This window comes from Stegostoma tigrinum, chromosome 12, assembly GCF_030684315.1.
Source record: "Stegostoma tigrinum isolate sSteTig4 chromosome 12, sSteTig4.hap1, whole genome shotgun sequence".
Taxonomy (NCBI): Eukaryota; Metazoa; Chordata; class Chondrichthyes; order Orectolobiformes; family Stegostomatidae; genus Stegostoma; species Stegostoma tigrinum.
Window position 1 is genome coordinate 6,467,931 of NC_081365.1, and position 16,220 is coordinate 6,484,150.

The 16,220-nt window shown below is 42.6% G+C and overlaps 1 protein-coding gene across 49 annotated transcripts in view; it reads right to left on the bottom strand.

Moving 5' to 3' along the window:
• robo2 (roundabout, axon guidance receptor, homolog 2 (Drosophila)) overlaps positions 1 to 16,220 on the bottom strand; it is a 1,006,048-nt gene that overhangs the window by 743,943 nt on the left and 245,885 nt on the right. Inside the window, exon 2 of one of the 49 annotated variants that reach the window (XM_048540474.2) lies at positions 15,540 to 15,746. The exons of the other annotated variants lie outside the window; for them this stretch is intronic. Coding sequence (XP_048396431.1) covers positions 15,540 to 15,672 — 133 coding nt within the window. The 5' untranslated portion in view covers positions 15,673 to 15,746. The remainder of the gene's footprint in view (positions 1 to 15,539; positions 15,747 to 16,220) is intronic. 49 annotated transcript variants of the gene reach the window in all.

Genomic DNA, 16,220 nt, shown 5'->3' on the forward strand with positions numbered 1-16,220 from the left:
ATTATCCTGATAGATCGTTCAATTAACCTGGCATGCAATTGCTGAGTGCATGAGAAAAAGTCTCTGCCACAGTTCTTTTTGATGGTATTGTAACATAAAATGGGAAAAGAGCTTGAAGCCCATCCAGAAAAATTGTATTCCTTTAGCTTCCTTGATCAACAGTTATAAAAGCAGAACCAGAAGGAGATCACTTAGCCTCTCAAAGTCTCTTCTTCCATTTAGGGAGATCATGGATGATCTGTGACCTGGTTCCATGCAAAAATAATTAGCACATACGGCTTTCTAGTGTTGGGCAATAAAAACCTACCAATCAATTTTAACATTAACTATTGATCTCGTATCAATTCCCTTCTGTGGAAGAACGCTTTGAATTGCAACCATCCTTTGCATGAAGAAATGCTTTCTAATTTAACTCTTGCAAGGTCCAGTTCTAATTTTTGGATTCTTCTCCTTAGCCCCTACTCCCTAGCCAGATGTTATAGTTTCTATCTACCCTCTCTGTTCCCCTCAACATCCACATAACTTTGCTCGAATCTTCCTTTAGCCAATTGAAGGAAACATAACCTTAGTTTGGGTAATCAGTGTTCATACCTTAACCCTTGTTATTATTCTGGTAATCCCTCTCTATACTGTCTCCGAGCCCAGTCTATTATTCCTGAGGTCCAGTGGTCCACATTTTCTCACTGTCACAACCAGGGTTTAGTTTATCTGAAGTATGAGCTGTGCCCCTTTCTATTTGAGTCTTCTGGATATAATGGCAAGTGTTCCATGAGGTTTTGTGACGATATCCAGTACCTATCCTTGATGGGGTTTTTTTATGTTCATAGGATGTGTTGCCAATGTGTGGATCAGCTTTTCTTGCCCGTTGACCTGCATGGGTTGCTACAATCCTTTTAGAGGGCAGTTAAGATTGAAACACCTTTTGCTTTTAATTAATTTGTGCGATGTGTAGTTGGCTGGGCCGGCATTTCCTGCCTGTCCCTTGCTGCCCCTAAGAAGGTGGTAGTGAGCTGCCTTTTTGAACCACTGCAGTCTATATGCTGTAGACTGACCCACAATTCTGTCAAGGAGACAATTTCAGGATTTTGACCCAGCAACAGTGAAGGATCGGTGACATATTTCCAAGGCAGAAAGGTGAGGTGAGTGGCTTGGAGGGGAACTTGCAGGTGGCAGTGTTCCCAAGTATCTGCTACCCTTGCCTGTTTAGATGGAAATTATCATGAGGTTGGAAGGTACTGTCTAAGGATCTTTTGGTGAATTTCTGCGGTGCGTCTTATAGGTTGTACACAATGCTGCTGAGCATTGGTAGTGGATGTTTGTGGATGTGGTGCCAATCAAGTGGGATGCTTTGTCCCGGATAGTGTCAAGATTTTTGAGTGTTGTTGGAGGTGCAGCCATCCAGCCATCCATCACACTCCTGACTTGTGCCTTGCAGATGGTGGACAGGCTTTGGGAAGCCAGGAGGTGGGTTACTTGCCACAGCAATCCTACTTTCTGACCTGTTTTGTAGCTGCTGCATTATGTGGTGAGTCCAGGTCATAGTCTGGTCAATGGTAATTTGATAGTGGGGGATTCAGAGATGATAACACCATTGAATAGTGAGGGACGGAGGTTGGATGGTCTCTTACTAATGCTGGTGATTGGTGGGCAATTGTGCAGTGCCAACGTTACTTGCTGTTGGTCTTGAGTTGCATGTGAGCTCGGCCATGTTAAGATGAAAGTCTCCATCTCTAAAGGATATTAGTAAACTAGATGAGTTCTGGTTTCAATTGACAAGGCTGCCATTGGGGAGTTTTTGTATTCCAGATTTTTATTGAGTTCAAATTTCACCCTCTGTCATGATAGGATTTGAACACGTGAACACACGAACATTAGCCTGGGGCTCTGGATCACTAGTCCAGCAACATCATCAGTCCCTGAATGATGCATGTATTTCTCAACACCCAAACCTCTTTAGGCTTCCAATCTTTTTAATTTTTCATCATCAAAAATTGCCCTGATATATTCCTTTTAGGCTCAAAGTGGATAATCATACAGTTGCCTATGTTTAAATCTGTCTGCCACAATGTTGCCCTTACAACTTAACCAAAAATATCTCCTCATTTTATGCCTCTATTGCAGTGCTTACAACGGCAGCTATCTCCACTCCCACATCAGCAGCGGGACAGATCAGAAACTTTTGAGCTGGTTTGGCAGAAGTTCAAGGAAAAATAAAAGTAAATCTGAAGAGGCATTTAGAAGAGGACAGATTTAGAGATAGACAGTGCGGGGATCACAACTGCATTTGTCAGCACAAAATTGTAGGCTGTGCATAAATTCTGCCCAGCACAGAGAAGGAACATATTTACTGTCACTTGACATTTACAGCTCCTGTTGTGAAAACTGAATGCCCATTCTCACCGAGCCCACACAGATAGAGCAGTAGCAAGTTGATTGTCTAGTCCAGTTGCATACTGCATTTGGAGAAAACTGTCAGAATTCACCTGTTGTAATCTAACACACTTTATGCGCAGTTTTAATCATGTAATAAATTAATAATAAATTACACAAAGCAGATTATAGACTAGATCACGTCATTAAAGGCACCATTAATCATAAAACCCAAAAGGCCTGCGAACGCTGTAAATCAGAAACAGAAACAGAAATTGCTGGAAAAGCTCAGCAGGTCTGTCAGCACCTGTGAGAGAAATCAGGGTTGATGTTTCAGGTTGGAGTGACCCTTCCTCAGTTCTGACCCATCAAGTCTTCACTTGACCCGAAATATTAACTCTAAGTTCTCTCCCCTCTGAACTTGCTGAGCTTTTCCAGTAATTTCTGTTTTTGTTACCATTAATAGTTGTGTTTGTTGAGATAGAGCTCAGTTTGTTCATTGTGCTTGAAGCCCTCCCACAAGCCTCTGCAGATGCTGGTTCCTGTTGCAGAGGGTCAAGTACTCAGAAACTGGGCAAGGTCTCTGACATCCATGACAATGTGGTAAGGCAGCCAATGTTGTCATGGCTGGCCCTCAATGGAAATATTCACTGCCAGACATTCACCCTCACCTCTAAGATGCAAATATGGTGTGGAGGTGTTATTATTGAATTGGGGTGGACAACTTCAGCAGTCACACAATGCCGCATTATAGTCCAATAGTTTTATTTGGAATCACACACGCTTTCGGAGTGCAGCCCCTTCATCAGGTGCAGTGGGAGAGGACAGCACACAGACACAGACAGATCAGCAGAGCACACAATTGGTATGAGTGGAGTGTCCGACAATAAGTGTCTCCAGGTGACCAATAAAGTTAGATGGGGAGTAAAGTTTTTGTAAAGTCTATGCCAGTTCCATGCTGTCATTTCATCCAAGATGTTTGTTCATTTGCAGATACATTCCATTCTGTTCAATAAACACAAAATTTGTAGTCACAGTTAGTCAGGGTGGTATCTTGTAAATTCCTGCTTTCGGAATAAAGCCAGCCTAATTCCGAGTTAAAACTGAGACAGATTCTGAACAAGGCCTCACACCTACAATTCAGCATCTGACCCGAGATGTCACCTTTTGTATATTCCTATTGCTCTGCCTGAGTGTCATGACAGCACAGCACTGACATTGACTTTATAAACACTTTACCGTCTTAACACTGTTGGTCACCTGCAGGCACCTATGATCTGGCACTCCATTCATACCAGTTGTGTGATCTTTTGATCTCTCTGTCCTTGATCTCTCTACCCATAAACTCTGTGTCTGTGTGCTGTTCCCTCACTGCACCTGATGAAGGAGCGCACTCCGAAAGCTTGTGTGATTCCAAATAAACCTGTTGAATTATAAGATGCAAATATGTACGCAGGTGCACACACGCACAAACACTAGTCATATGTGTGCACTTCCTACTAAATGGAAGCATTGCTTGTCATTAACTCTTTGATTCAACAGCGCTGTTATATTGTTGATCCCTTGGTGCTAACCCAATGAGATTGAAAACCAGGTGTTTCTGTAAAGTCTATCTTCCATCTGATTGTAGGTCTAATTTGCATGGTGCCCCCAAGACTCAGGGACAAGCTTGTGTCTCCAAACTACCTGAATTAAACCAATTAACCTGTCACTGGGGTCAATAACCTCAAAGAGACATGCACAACTATGGCTTTAACATTAAATCGCACTTGAGTGGATTATTCAGGGTTTAAACTAACTCAATAATACCGCAGAGACAGCAGGAACTGCAGATGCTGGAGAATTTGAGATAACAAGGTGCAGAGCTGGATGAGCACAGCAGGACAAGCAGCATCAGAGGAACAGGAAGGCTGACGTTTGTTGACACGACATGTCAGCCTTCCTGCTTCTCTGATGCTGCTTGGTCTGCTGTGCTCATCCAGCTCTGCACCTTGTTATCAATATGACCGCAGTCTGGTTCCAATAGTTTCAACAATTCCTCACAACACGTGATGCTGTCAGTAAGCCAATGAAGTGCAGATATGTGGATACAACAAGCAATGAGAGAATTCTAAAGGCACTTCACAAACCTATAATGCTGCACAGTCTAATGGATAGCTTGCAGTAAAATGAAAGATACTAATCTAGTACTTGAAGGCCCTCAATCTGATTATTGCTTGTGATTTAACAACATCCTTCAATATAGCTTGAGAAGGCAGATAAAAGCTAATTATGGGTTTCACTTTTTTATTGTACATTGTGATGATCAAGTTAAGAGTTTGCACTATACCAAATAGGGGCATATTCTCATTTAAGACACCTGGCATTTACAATAAGCAGGGGATAGACAGGAGTATCTCTGTCAACTTATCCACCTCTACAATTCTCCTGAGAGTCTGGAGACTTTATGGTGAAGAGTCACTAGGCTCAAAACTTTAGTTGCTGCCAGATCTGCTGAGTTTCTCCAGCAATTTCTGTTTTTGATCTGGCATCCTTTGTTTCAGAGCGAGGGCATCTTTCAGAATGCGTGAGGCTTTGTTGTGCTGTTTCTTGGTTACTGGGCACTGTTTCTGGTCTCCTTAGCTGAGGGCAGATGTCCTTCCTTTAGAGTGGGATGATTAAAGGCTATTAACTTTACCACTGAGATGATATGGTTGTGACATGAGAAGAGATTGAGTCGAAAGGGCCTAGACACTCTGAAATTTAGAAAAATGAGAAGAATTCTGAACCATAACCTCCTCAACTTTTGCTGTATTCTTCAATAACTATAACATGCATCCACTAAGACAGAGTTTAAAATGACTAAAATAATCTAAGTGATTGCAACAATATCTTGCACGGATCCTGCAAGTTCCACTAAACTTTGTTCATGTGCGTGTTCTTAGAACCGCATTAACTCTTGGGCCAATTTTGAAACACATATTCTCATGTTCAAATCTCTTTAAGCCCTCCTCTTTCCTACACTTTGAAATCTCTCCTAACCTGCAATTCCTGGATCTCCATGGTTCTCCAACTCTGGTCATTCTTGGACCCTCTTATTCCTTTTTCTTCACAGTTGGTGGCCTTTTAGCAGAAGCGACCACGTTGGAATGAGTAACAAAAACTGCCCTTGACTCTTATTCACTCATGGTACATGGATATTGCTGGCTGGGCCCAGCATTTATTGCCCATTTCCTTGTTACCCTTGAGAAGATAGTGGTGGCCTGCCGTGAACTGCTGCAGTCCACGTCTTGTAGGTAGATCCACACTAGTCATAGGCTTGAAATGGGAACTCTACTTTCTAAGTTTTTCCAGAATTTTCTATCCGTGTCTTAAATTTCCAGCACCTACAAGCATTTGGCATTTTTTTTTCAATCCACAGAATCCCTGGAGTGTGGAAGCAAGTCATTTGGTCCATCATGTTCATGCCACCAGTCAGATGAGCATCCCACCCAGACCCACCCCCTATAACCCTGCACTTCCTATGTCTAACCCACACTATGGGCAATTTAGCATGGTCAACCCACCTAAACTGCACGATCATTGGACTGTGGGAGGAAACCGGAGCACCAGGAGGAAACCCACGCAGACATGGGGAGAATGTGCAAACTCCACACAGCCTAGGGTTGCAATCGAACCTGGTAACTCGTGCTGTGAGGCAGCGGTGCTCACCCCTGAGCCACCACGTCACCCCCTTTCACCTTATCTTAAAGTCTCTCCCTAAAACATTCCTCCCTGTTTTAACATCTCTTTCTGTGTCTCAGTACCAAAAGCTCTGCCCAATTATGCTGGTTTGAGTCCTCCTGGAATGTTTTACAACATGCAAGGTACTATACAAATGGAAATCGTTGTTACTATCGAACCCTAATCAAGAAAAGGATTGACGAGGGTCTATGTTTCCTTTAACTGGGAAATAAACAACTATTTGAGAAGAAGCAGATAAGCTGATTAGGGAAAACGGAAAATTGTTGAGTGTAGTTTTAATGATCGACTATTTTGAAAGTCATTAAATTCAAGGGAGTTCAAGCTTGACTGAGATAAGGAACAGAGGTAAGAAGTTGAAAACCTAATTTAATATTTTCACTGCAACATATATGCTTATCAGGCTCTGAGTAAACTGTATCGATTTTAATGAGGAGAAGTATTGCTGTTGAATCATTAAAACTGCTGTCAATGATAATTTCAGGGCCGCACATTCAACCTCTGGCCTCTGATCATGGAAGGAATTAATCTTCCATAACAAGCAGGAATTTGCTACATGCTGCCTTTGATAAGCCATAGTTTACTGGCCTGAGTCTGTTTGCTGTTGTAACTCCCATGCAGGCCAAGTCATAACCTCCCGCTGTTTGACACTTAGTGAGTGCAGCCTGCAATGAGGCATAAGCAAGGCACTGGCAGGTATATAACCAGGCCACGTTTGATTTATTGCATTAACTTTGCATTAAACTTAGCAGCCAGTAAAAGTCTGCACCAATAACCCAAATGCTTGCTGAAGTATTTTGTTGAGTTTTGCTTTTGACTCGACAAATTTCTGCCCTCCCAAGGTGTAGGTATTGACCTCTTGCTTGCTTGTCCCACAGTCCCACTCCCCAGTGTCTCCCCATGTGTTAGGCAATGTCAGCATTTCATCACGGACAGCACAGGGCAGCTAAGCCTGTTGCAAAACAGCATAAGAAATAGGAGGAGCAGTGAGCTACTTGAACCCTTGACTCTGCTCTGTCTTTCAATAAAATTATGGCTGACTAACTATGGTCTTTAATCTACTTTACCCTCTGTGCCAACAGGCAATAAGATGGCATCAGTGACACCAACAGTATGGTATCAATTCTCACACCAGCTGAGGTCACCGGAAATGTCCTGCCTTTGTACGTCAGCTGAGGTGCGTTGTCTCTGCGACAACTGGTTGGGACTATGTTCTGTTCCTCAGTTCTAAGGAAGGGTCATCAGGTCTGAAACATTAACTCTGCTTTTTTTTTCCTTCACAGATGCTGCCAGACCTGCTGAGCTTTTCCAGAAACTCCTGTTTTTGTGCTGGGGACCACAGATTGTCTTCGCCTCACCTTTTAACATCTACAACCTCACCTATTACAATCCTCTACAACTTTCTGTTCTGTCCTGCTCTGACACTGATGCAGGTATCACTAGCATCCCCTAAAAATCTTGGAACACTTCAATAAGGTTGCCTCTTATTCTTTTAAACACCAATCAGTAAACCTCTATCCCTCTCTCACACATTTCATAACAATTCATAGAAAGGCACATAAATGCACAAACAATGCAGACCACGCAGGCTCAAATGGGCACGCCGATGCAAATTAAATATGCACCCAACAGATGCACCCAAATACACACACATGTACACAGTCCACAGTCACCACTTGATTGTGATTTGCTCCCTTGCCCTTGAAATGGAATGATACAGTCGCGATTTCATTGCTTTTTCTGGGATCTGGCTGTCTGCAATTTGCTTGGTGTCCTGCAACCATGCCTACACTTCACAAAATATTTTCGTGGCTGCAAACTGTTCGTGAACACGCCTAGATTGCGATCAGTGCTATAGAAACAGAAGCCAATTCTTGATTCTCAACTGGCGTGGAATCAAAAATGTAAGGAATTACACTTTGTGATAAATTGACAGCTTCTGATCAAAGGATAATCCAGCATACTCTGCAAATAATGTTTAAAAAACATTGTAAGGGTGTATGGAAAGGGAAGGGAGAGTTTCTTCATTTTTATTCACAGGATGTGGTTGTCACTGGTTTAAGTCAGTATTTATTGTCCCATCCCTAATAGCCCTGAGGGCGGTGAAGAGTCAACCACATTGCTATGGGTTTGGAGTCACATGTAAGCTGGACCCGGTAAGAATGGCAGATTTCTGATATCAGTGAACCAGACGAGATTGAACGAAGAAGGGTTCTGACGAAGGGTCATTGGGCTCGAAAAGTTAACTGTGATTTCTCTCCACAAATATTGCCAGATCTGCTGAGATTTTCCAGCAACTTCTGTTTTTCCCATAGATTTTCAGCATCTGCAATTCCTCCAGCTTTTTTGTTTGGTTATAATGAGAATAGACAGGAATTAAACGCAATTACCATTACAGGGTCTCCACCATCAGGCTCGACTCTATCCAGGTTTGTTCATTGAATACAAATTTCACAAACTGCCACCAAGGGAGTAAAACCCACACTAGTCTGAGGTTCTGGACTACATGTCCAGTGAGATGCATTTGTCTCCTCTTATTGAAGAGTTGACTCTTTCACAGAAATGGCACCACCTCAAGGGGTTGAATGGACTTTTCTGTACTGTACAAAACCATAATTCCTCTTGCTGCCTTTGACAAAGTCACAAGTCACATAAGGGCAAGCAAACAGAAAATGTTGGAGTGGAAATAGACCATTTAGCCCATGGAGTCCACTCTGCCATTCAATGAGATCTTGGTTGATCTAATCATCCTCAACTCCACTTTCCTGCCTTTTCCCTGTACCCTCAGTTTCCTTACTGATAAAAAACGTGTCTCAACTTTTAATATACATAATGACCTGGTCTAAACAGCCCTCTGTGGTGAAGACTACCACCTTGAGAGAAGAAATTTCTCTACTATTCTTCTCTTAAATGTGTGGTCCGTTAATTTTAGATGACACCCTCTGGTCCTAGACTTTCCCACAAACAACCTTTTCACATCTTCTCAAATCCCCTAAAAGCCTTGAATGTTTCAATATGGTAGTCTCTCATTCTTCTAAACTCCAATGAGTAGAAGATCTACCCACTCAACCACTACTCATAGGAGAGTTCCTTTGCAGCTGGTACTAGCCGAAATTGAACCTTGTCTGAACAGTCTCAACTTGGGTCCCTGCATCACACTTCTATGCAGTAATGCCTGTTGAACTACTTCGGGCTTTTCTGAGGGGAGAACGGCAATGGTGGAGAGTGGGGGAGAATTCCCGGTTGGAATTCTACACACGTGTGTCCACAGTGCACCATTAGGTTTGATCGTGAGCCTTTCCCACGCTTTTGGGAGCAGAATTCAGTCACTGGGAGACCCGAATGCAAGTTTCTTTTCTGACAGGTCGTTCAGCACCCACAGAGCAGATGGGGAAATAGCTGAGGTGGGGGCTGGGAAGGGAGTGAAGCAAAAGGAAAAGAGATTAAAAAAAAACAAGCAAGCGTTGTTCTGAATCAGTGTGAACTTGTTTTATTTTCCCTTTTACAACAGGCCGTTTCAGATTTATAGCAAAGCATGAGGGGTACAGTCAGCGAACCTTTTGTAAAACACAGTCACATTTTTACTTCATTAACTTTCAACAGTTGGTTTATGTCTGCTTTGCTGCTGATAGTCTTGGAATGTTTTAATTTCACAAAATGCTAATAACCTCGCTGGAAGATCTGCAAGGTTAGACGGATCCTGGCAAGTGTGTGGGAGCAGAGACAGCAAGCTCAGTTAAAGTCTGAAGCAACCCATGCCCCCTGCTTCCCCTCCTCACCACTGACAGTTTCAGGAATGATCATTTGTCCTATCTCACAATGTCTAGTTCAAATAACTATTCTGATCTCACTCACCATCAGTCATCAACAAGTACACTTTAAATGTAACAAAAACACTACCTAACTGCACAGAGTTAAGAATGTGCATTTCTATAGTGCCTCTCATGACATCTGTGATATTGTGGGTCTTTTACTGGGCTGAAGGGCCTGTTTGGCCTCTGAGTTTCATCAACCACTTTAGAGTCTCACATGAAGAGACTTTAGGTTTAATAAGATGTAGTTGATTGTGTGACAGCAATTACTTAAGAATCACATTATTAGGTTTGAAGTTGATAGAAAGGCCACACCTGGAGTACCTGTGCGCTATTTTTGTCTCCTTACTAGCACTGGAGGAGGTGCGGTGGAGGTTCATTAAGTTGATTCCAGAGTTAAGAGGGTTGGCTTATGAGGAGAGAGAAGAACGAGGAAGATCTTGCAGGAACAGATAAAACTATGAGGCGAATAGATAGCATCAACTGGCAGGTTAAAATATAACTAGGTGGCATAGCCTCACAAAAAGGGGGAACAAATTTGGGACTGAGCTGAGGAAGAATTTCTTCTCCCAAATGGTTGTGAATCTGTGGAATTCCCTGCCCAATGAAGCAGTAGAGGCTACCTCACTGAAAGTTTGAAAGGTGGAGATAGATTTGCAACAGTAAAGGAGTTAAGGGTTACGGTGCGTGGGTAGGTAAGTGGAGTTCGGTCAACGAGAGAGATCAGTTATGATCTTGTTAAATGGTGTAGCAGGCTCAAGGGGCCGGATGGCCTACTCCTGCTCCTATTTCTTATGTTCTTATGCAAATGCAGGTTGATTTTGAATGTGGGCACACAGGAACAATGCTCAGAATCACAACTCTATCAGCTCTTGGGTAGCAATGAAAACGGTACTTAATTGAAAACTGTTTCTGGCTTTTTTTGTTTCAGTCTGTTATTAAAACTCAGATTACATTGAATAATTATCATGCTTTACGTGCCCTTTTCCTGATAACCTGCCCTTATCCAAACCAAAAGAACTGTGGATGCTGTAAATCAGAAACAAGAACAGGAGTTACTGGAGCAGCACAGCAGATCTGGCAGCATCTGTGAAGAGAAATCAGAATTAATGTTTCAGGTCTGGTGACCCTTTCTCAGTTTAAATTTATTGATGTAGAATTACAGAATTACATGTCCCAGATGAAGTTGCTCAATAAGAGGTTAAGTCACATGATGAGAGCTCATGGTGTTGGAGTTAGTGCATTGGCATGGATCAAGAATGGACTCATGGGCAGGAAATAGCAAGTGGGGATAAGGGATACTATTTCAGATCGGCAAGATACAACAGATGACTTCCACAGGGATCTCTGCTGGGACTGCAACAGTTTACAATATATTTTGGTGACTTGGAGGAAGGGAGTGAATGCACTCTTGCTAAGTTTACAGACGGCACAAAAATAGTTGCAAAGGCATGTTACAAGAAGGATACAAACAGTTTACAGAAATATAGTGATAGGTTAAGCGCATGGGCAAAAAGTTGGCAAATGGAATATAATGTGGGAAAATGTGAAATTGTTCAATTTGGAAGGAACAGCAAAAGAACAGAATTATTTAAGCCCCCGAGAAAAACTGGAGTAGGCTGCAACACAAAGGGAGCTGGAAGCTCTTGTGCATTAAGCCATTTGTCCTGATGAGTGCTGTAGGTTTCTTCTCTCTTCAGCAATATTCAAACTATCCAAATAGATACACACTCTCTGCCATTTCCGGAAAGCTCAGAACATTTACCTTCTCAAGCTGTACGTCTCATTTGGTTGTGAAAGTTACTGTATAATCTGCCCTGCAGAATTTCAGGCAGACAATTCTTGTTCACAACATATCACTACTGTAAAATGGGCAGTATCCTCATTTTGCCTTCCCCATGGGTCTCCTCCAACTGCCTTAAACCTACGTCCTCCGGTTATTAACTACTCCCCGACAAAACAGTTTCTGCTGATCTAAGTTATCAAACTGCCTCATTATTTTGGATGCCTCCATCAAATCTCCTCTTAATTATCATTGTGGCAAGGGGAACAGCAAATATAACTGATTCCCTGACTGTTCTGGTAAATCTCTGCACTCTCACTCATGCTTAAGCATCCCCGCTAAAGAGCAGCGACTGGAATTGAACACAATTCTGAGATTGGGCTGGCTCTGACATTTCTAAATGCTCAGTTTCACTTCCTTGCTTTTGAAGTCTTATAAGGAAAGCACAGCTCTAACTGCAAAGACTTGGAACCAGTGACAGTATGAATGGTTAATGCTTTTGGTGATGCTGGTTGATGGTAAACCTTTTTTTTCAGAATATCAGAGGAGTTCAAGAGTTGAGAGATTTTCGTCAAATACTGTGATCAGACTTTCCTGCCACTTGGGAGGAGTGTAAAGTCTCAAGTTTAATGTCTCATTCGAACGAGAGCACAATGATAGATTGTAAAAATCCCCCATACCCTTGAACACTGTCCCCAAACACTCCCAGACAGGTACAGCACAGGGTTAGAAACGGAGTAAAGCTCTCTCTACACTGTCCCCCATCAAACACTCCCAGGACAGGTACAGTACAGGGTTAGAAATGGAGTAAAGCTTCCTCTTCACTGTCCCCATCAAACACTCCCAGGACAGGGACAGAACGTGGTTAGATACTGAGTAAAGCTCTCTCTAGACTGTCCCCCATCAAACACTTCCAAGACAGGGACAGCATGGGGTTAGATACTGAGTAAAGCACTTATGAAAGGCTGCTGAAATTTTAACTTTATTTCTTTATTTTTCTACTGAATACTAAGAAGGACTGTAATGTTTAACTTTTAACTTTGTTTCTTTATTTTTTTATTTTGTACCTTGGTACCTTCGTACCTAAGCTGGTGCCAGGAATGACAACATTGTACACTTTGCACTGTACTCACGTACTTCTGCACTTGAGTACATGTGACATCAAAATCTAATTTTAATTCTAATTCTAAAGCTCTCCAACTTTGTTCGAACAGCATGTTTTTGAGCCAACCTCTGAGGAGTGCCCTCTACTGTCAGAAATTAACACTTCTCCATTTCCAAAAACAATGTTCGTTGCGGTAAGTTGACTGTCAATTTAGTTACAATGGAAGAAAACAAATCAGAGAAATGACTGAGGTATTTCTTTCATTAGAACCCATAATATTCGGAATGAGGGACCAGCGAGTTATTCACAGAACCATGGTTCTTACCAGATCTGGCGTGCACATCATCTGTGTGCCTGATCAATCACCGGTCACTGTGAGCACTGTGGTTTCCATTCCCACAAGCGGAGAGTCACCTCAACAGTACAATCGAACATTGAGATAGCCATGGGATCACTGACACACAATGGTTCCTGGTTCACTGTCTCCTGGATTTTAAAATTCTCGATGCATTCCTGTTTTGATGTGCATCAAAGCGGTGGACCACGTGCTGGGAAATGGTTTTAGAATAGTTGAATTGTTGTTTTTGATCAACGTGGATGCAATAGGAGAAAGAGTCCTTTTCTGTGCTGTGGACCGCTATGCCTCTATGAAATGCTTCCATCACATCCCACCCCTTGGTTGTACAAACTCTGCCAAACCTTTGCAGTCTCCACATTCCTCCAATTTTGGTTTCTTGAGTAACACTGATCTAAATCACACCAGGATTGACAGCTGCCTGTCTTCAGAAATCTGGAACACCCTCCTGAAACCTCCTCACCTCTCAACTCCCTCTATAAATTTAAGACCCGTTCTTTTACCACCCACATGATTGACCAAGTTTCTGGTCGCCATTCAAGCTTCTCAACACATGGCTAAGCGTTACATTTATTAATCTGATGACTTCTGTGGGGCGGCTTAAAATATTTCACCGTGCAACAAGTGCTATGTAATTGCACATGATCATTGTACAGGACAGCATACTGTCAGAGTCTTGAGAATGACTATTTATTTACTTCTTATAAACTTGCAAAGTCAATTGAATTTTTTTTGGAAGCAAACTGTTGCTTTTAAAGGGAGAACACTCCACTTGATTGTTGCATGTAAACATGCTGGTGTTAATAAGGGGTCTACAACTGTTAATCTCCAAATGAGGATCATTTTCACTTTAGCAGTGATTTCGAAGGGAGATAGTTGTGTTAATACAGCTCATTATACACTCCACCTGTGTACCTCCCACACCAACTTAAAAATGGCAAGGGCTGTTTGTGTGAAATATCAGCGGATACACAGTAAAGCTAAAATAACCCTCACATATCACACCAAGTCTGACTATTGATGAAACCTTGACAGACAACACTGTTGTGAAGCTGCTACAGATATTTTTAACATGTTAAACGTGCAAGTTGTTTTGTTGTATTGTGGACCGATGGAATAAAGGAATTCAGACTGCTGATTAATGTTGACCATTTGCATTATTGCCCAAGAATAATTTAGACCCGTGTGTATCAGCGTAAGTGTCTGTCTGTACATTCAGGGGCTGGTTAGCTCATTTAGCTGGATGGCTAATTTCCCACATAGAGTAATGTCAACAGACAAGGTTCAATTCCTGCTCTAGCTGCGGTTACCTTGAAAAACAGTCTCTCTCAACTTTTCCCCTCACCTGAGGCTGAGGTGTCGTGAACCTCAGATTCAATAGCCACACTTGTCTCCCTCTCTCTCTCTCTATTGAGGCAGTAGGTCTCTGGGGCGACTGTGACTTTACTTAACCACATGTGTAGATTAGTGTATAACATGTGCACACATTTGCCTGTGTTTGTGTGAGCATGTGTCCTGCAGATTTCAGCCAAGCTGTCTCAGGCACAACTAGGAGTTGCTGGGTCATTACTTGTTTCCTGTATCCTATCAGCATGTAGCAAGGAGCCTGATCCAGTCAGTTTGTGGAGTTCTGTATGCACACCAGATTTATGGAGTGGCAAACACTAGCTTTTATTTCTCTTGCTATTTCTCAGATATCTTGGTATTTTGTTAGTTCCAGGGGCATGATGGCGCTGAACTGAGAAACTATAAATTCCAGCATGACAAGTTGTAAAAATCTTAGATTTTGACCTAATGACAGTGAAGAAATGGTGAAATATTTCCGAGTCAGGATAGTGAGTGGTTTGGAGGAGAACGTGCAGGGACGGTGTTCCCATGTCTCTACTGCCCTTGTCTTTTTAGATGGAAGTAGGTTGGGAAGGTGCTATTCTTTTTCCTTTATTCATTCACAATTCATGATTGTGTTGCTGGTCAGGCAGCATTTATTACCCATCCCTAATTGCCCTGAGAGCAGTTAAGAGTCAACCACATTGCTATGGGTCTGGAGTCACATGTAGGCCAGACCAGGTAAGGATGGCAGTTTCCTTCCCTAAAGGACATGAGTGAACCAGATAGGTCTTTACAAGAGTTCAACATTGTTAGACTCTGACTTCAGACTTTTTTGTAGTGGCTTCATATTCCACCATCTGCCATTGCAGAGTTAAAACCCAAGCCCCCAGAACATTTCCTGGGTCTCTGGGTTAATAATCTGGTAATAATGCCACCTATTGTGCTCAAGCACACTGTAAACCTAATTCAGTTCAGCTCCAGTAAAACCAGGACAGAAAAACTGGGCAAAGATTCACATCTGTGCCTGAACTGTAAAGAGTTGAGAGCAGGTGATGAAAAGGTTACCTGTGGTTTGAGGAGACTTGTATGGGAGAGTAGTGGGCTCTGTTGCTTCATTGTTAGAGACAGTGGCTGTGGGCTGCTTCTTGCAAGGCCTAATCCTATGAAACCTTCGAGGCAATGGATGGTGGATTCGCATCACCCTGTGGAACTCTTGCTTGCAGGTCTTCAGGTCCTGTGTGAAATGTCGCTGACGGTAGCTTCACAGATTTCCTAGGATTCAACAGTAGAGGTTTTCTGATGGGTTGTTCTGCTTCCCTGCAAAGCCCTGGGTGCCCCAAGCTGTAATGTGAGCATGCAGACTTTCAGACTGCAAGCTCCCAGGGTTGAGTTACTCCCCTCCTCCCTCTCTCCAACTACTCGCTTCCACGTTGGAGCTGAACACTGGTTCAGTGGGATAAGTGTTCATTTGATTCAATGAATAGAAGATCAGGTCATCTACAAGAGCAGCAGGACACCAGCCATGTTGGAAATAGGTGCATTCAATAATGACATGATCAATCGTTTCTGTCCCTGCTTTGTGTTGTCATTAGACTCTTGGCTTAGCTCTCTACTCTGTCTATTGGAGAGATGATCAGAGAACATTACAGCACAGTGCAGCCCCTTTGGCCCTCGATGTTGTGCCGACCTGTCATACCAATCTCAAGCCCATCTAACCTACACTATTCCATGTACGTCCATATGCTC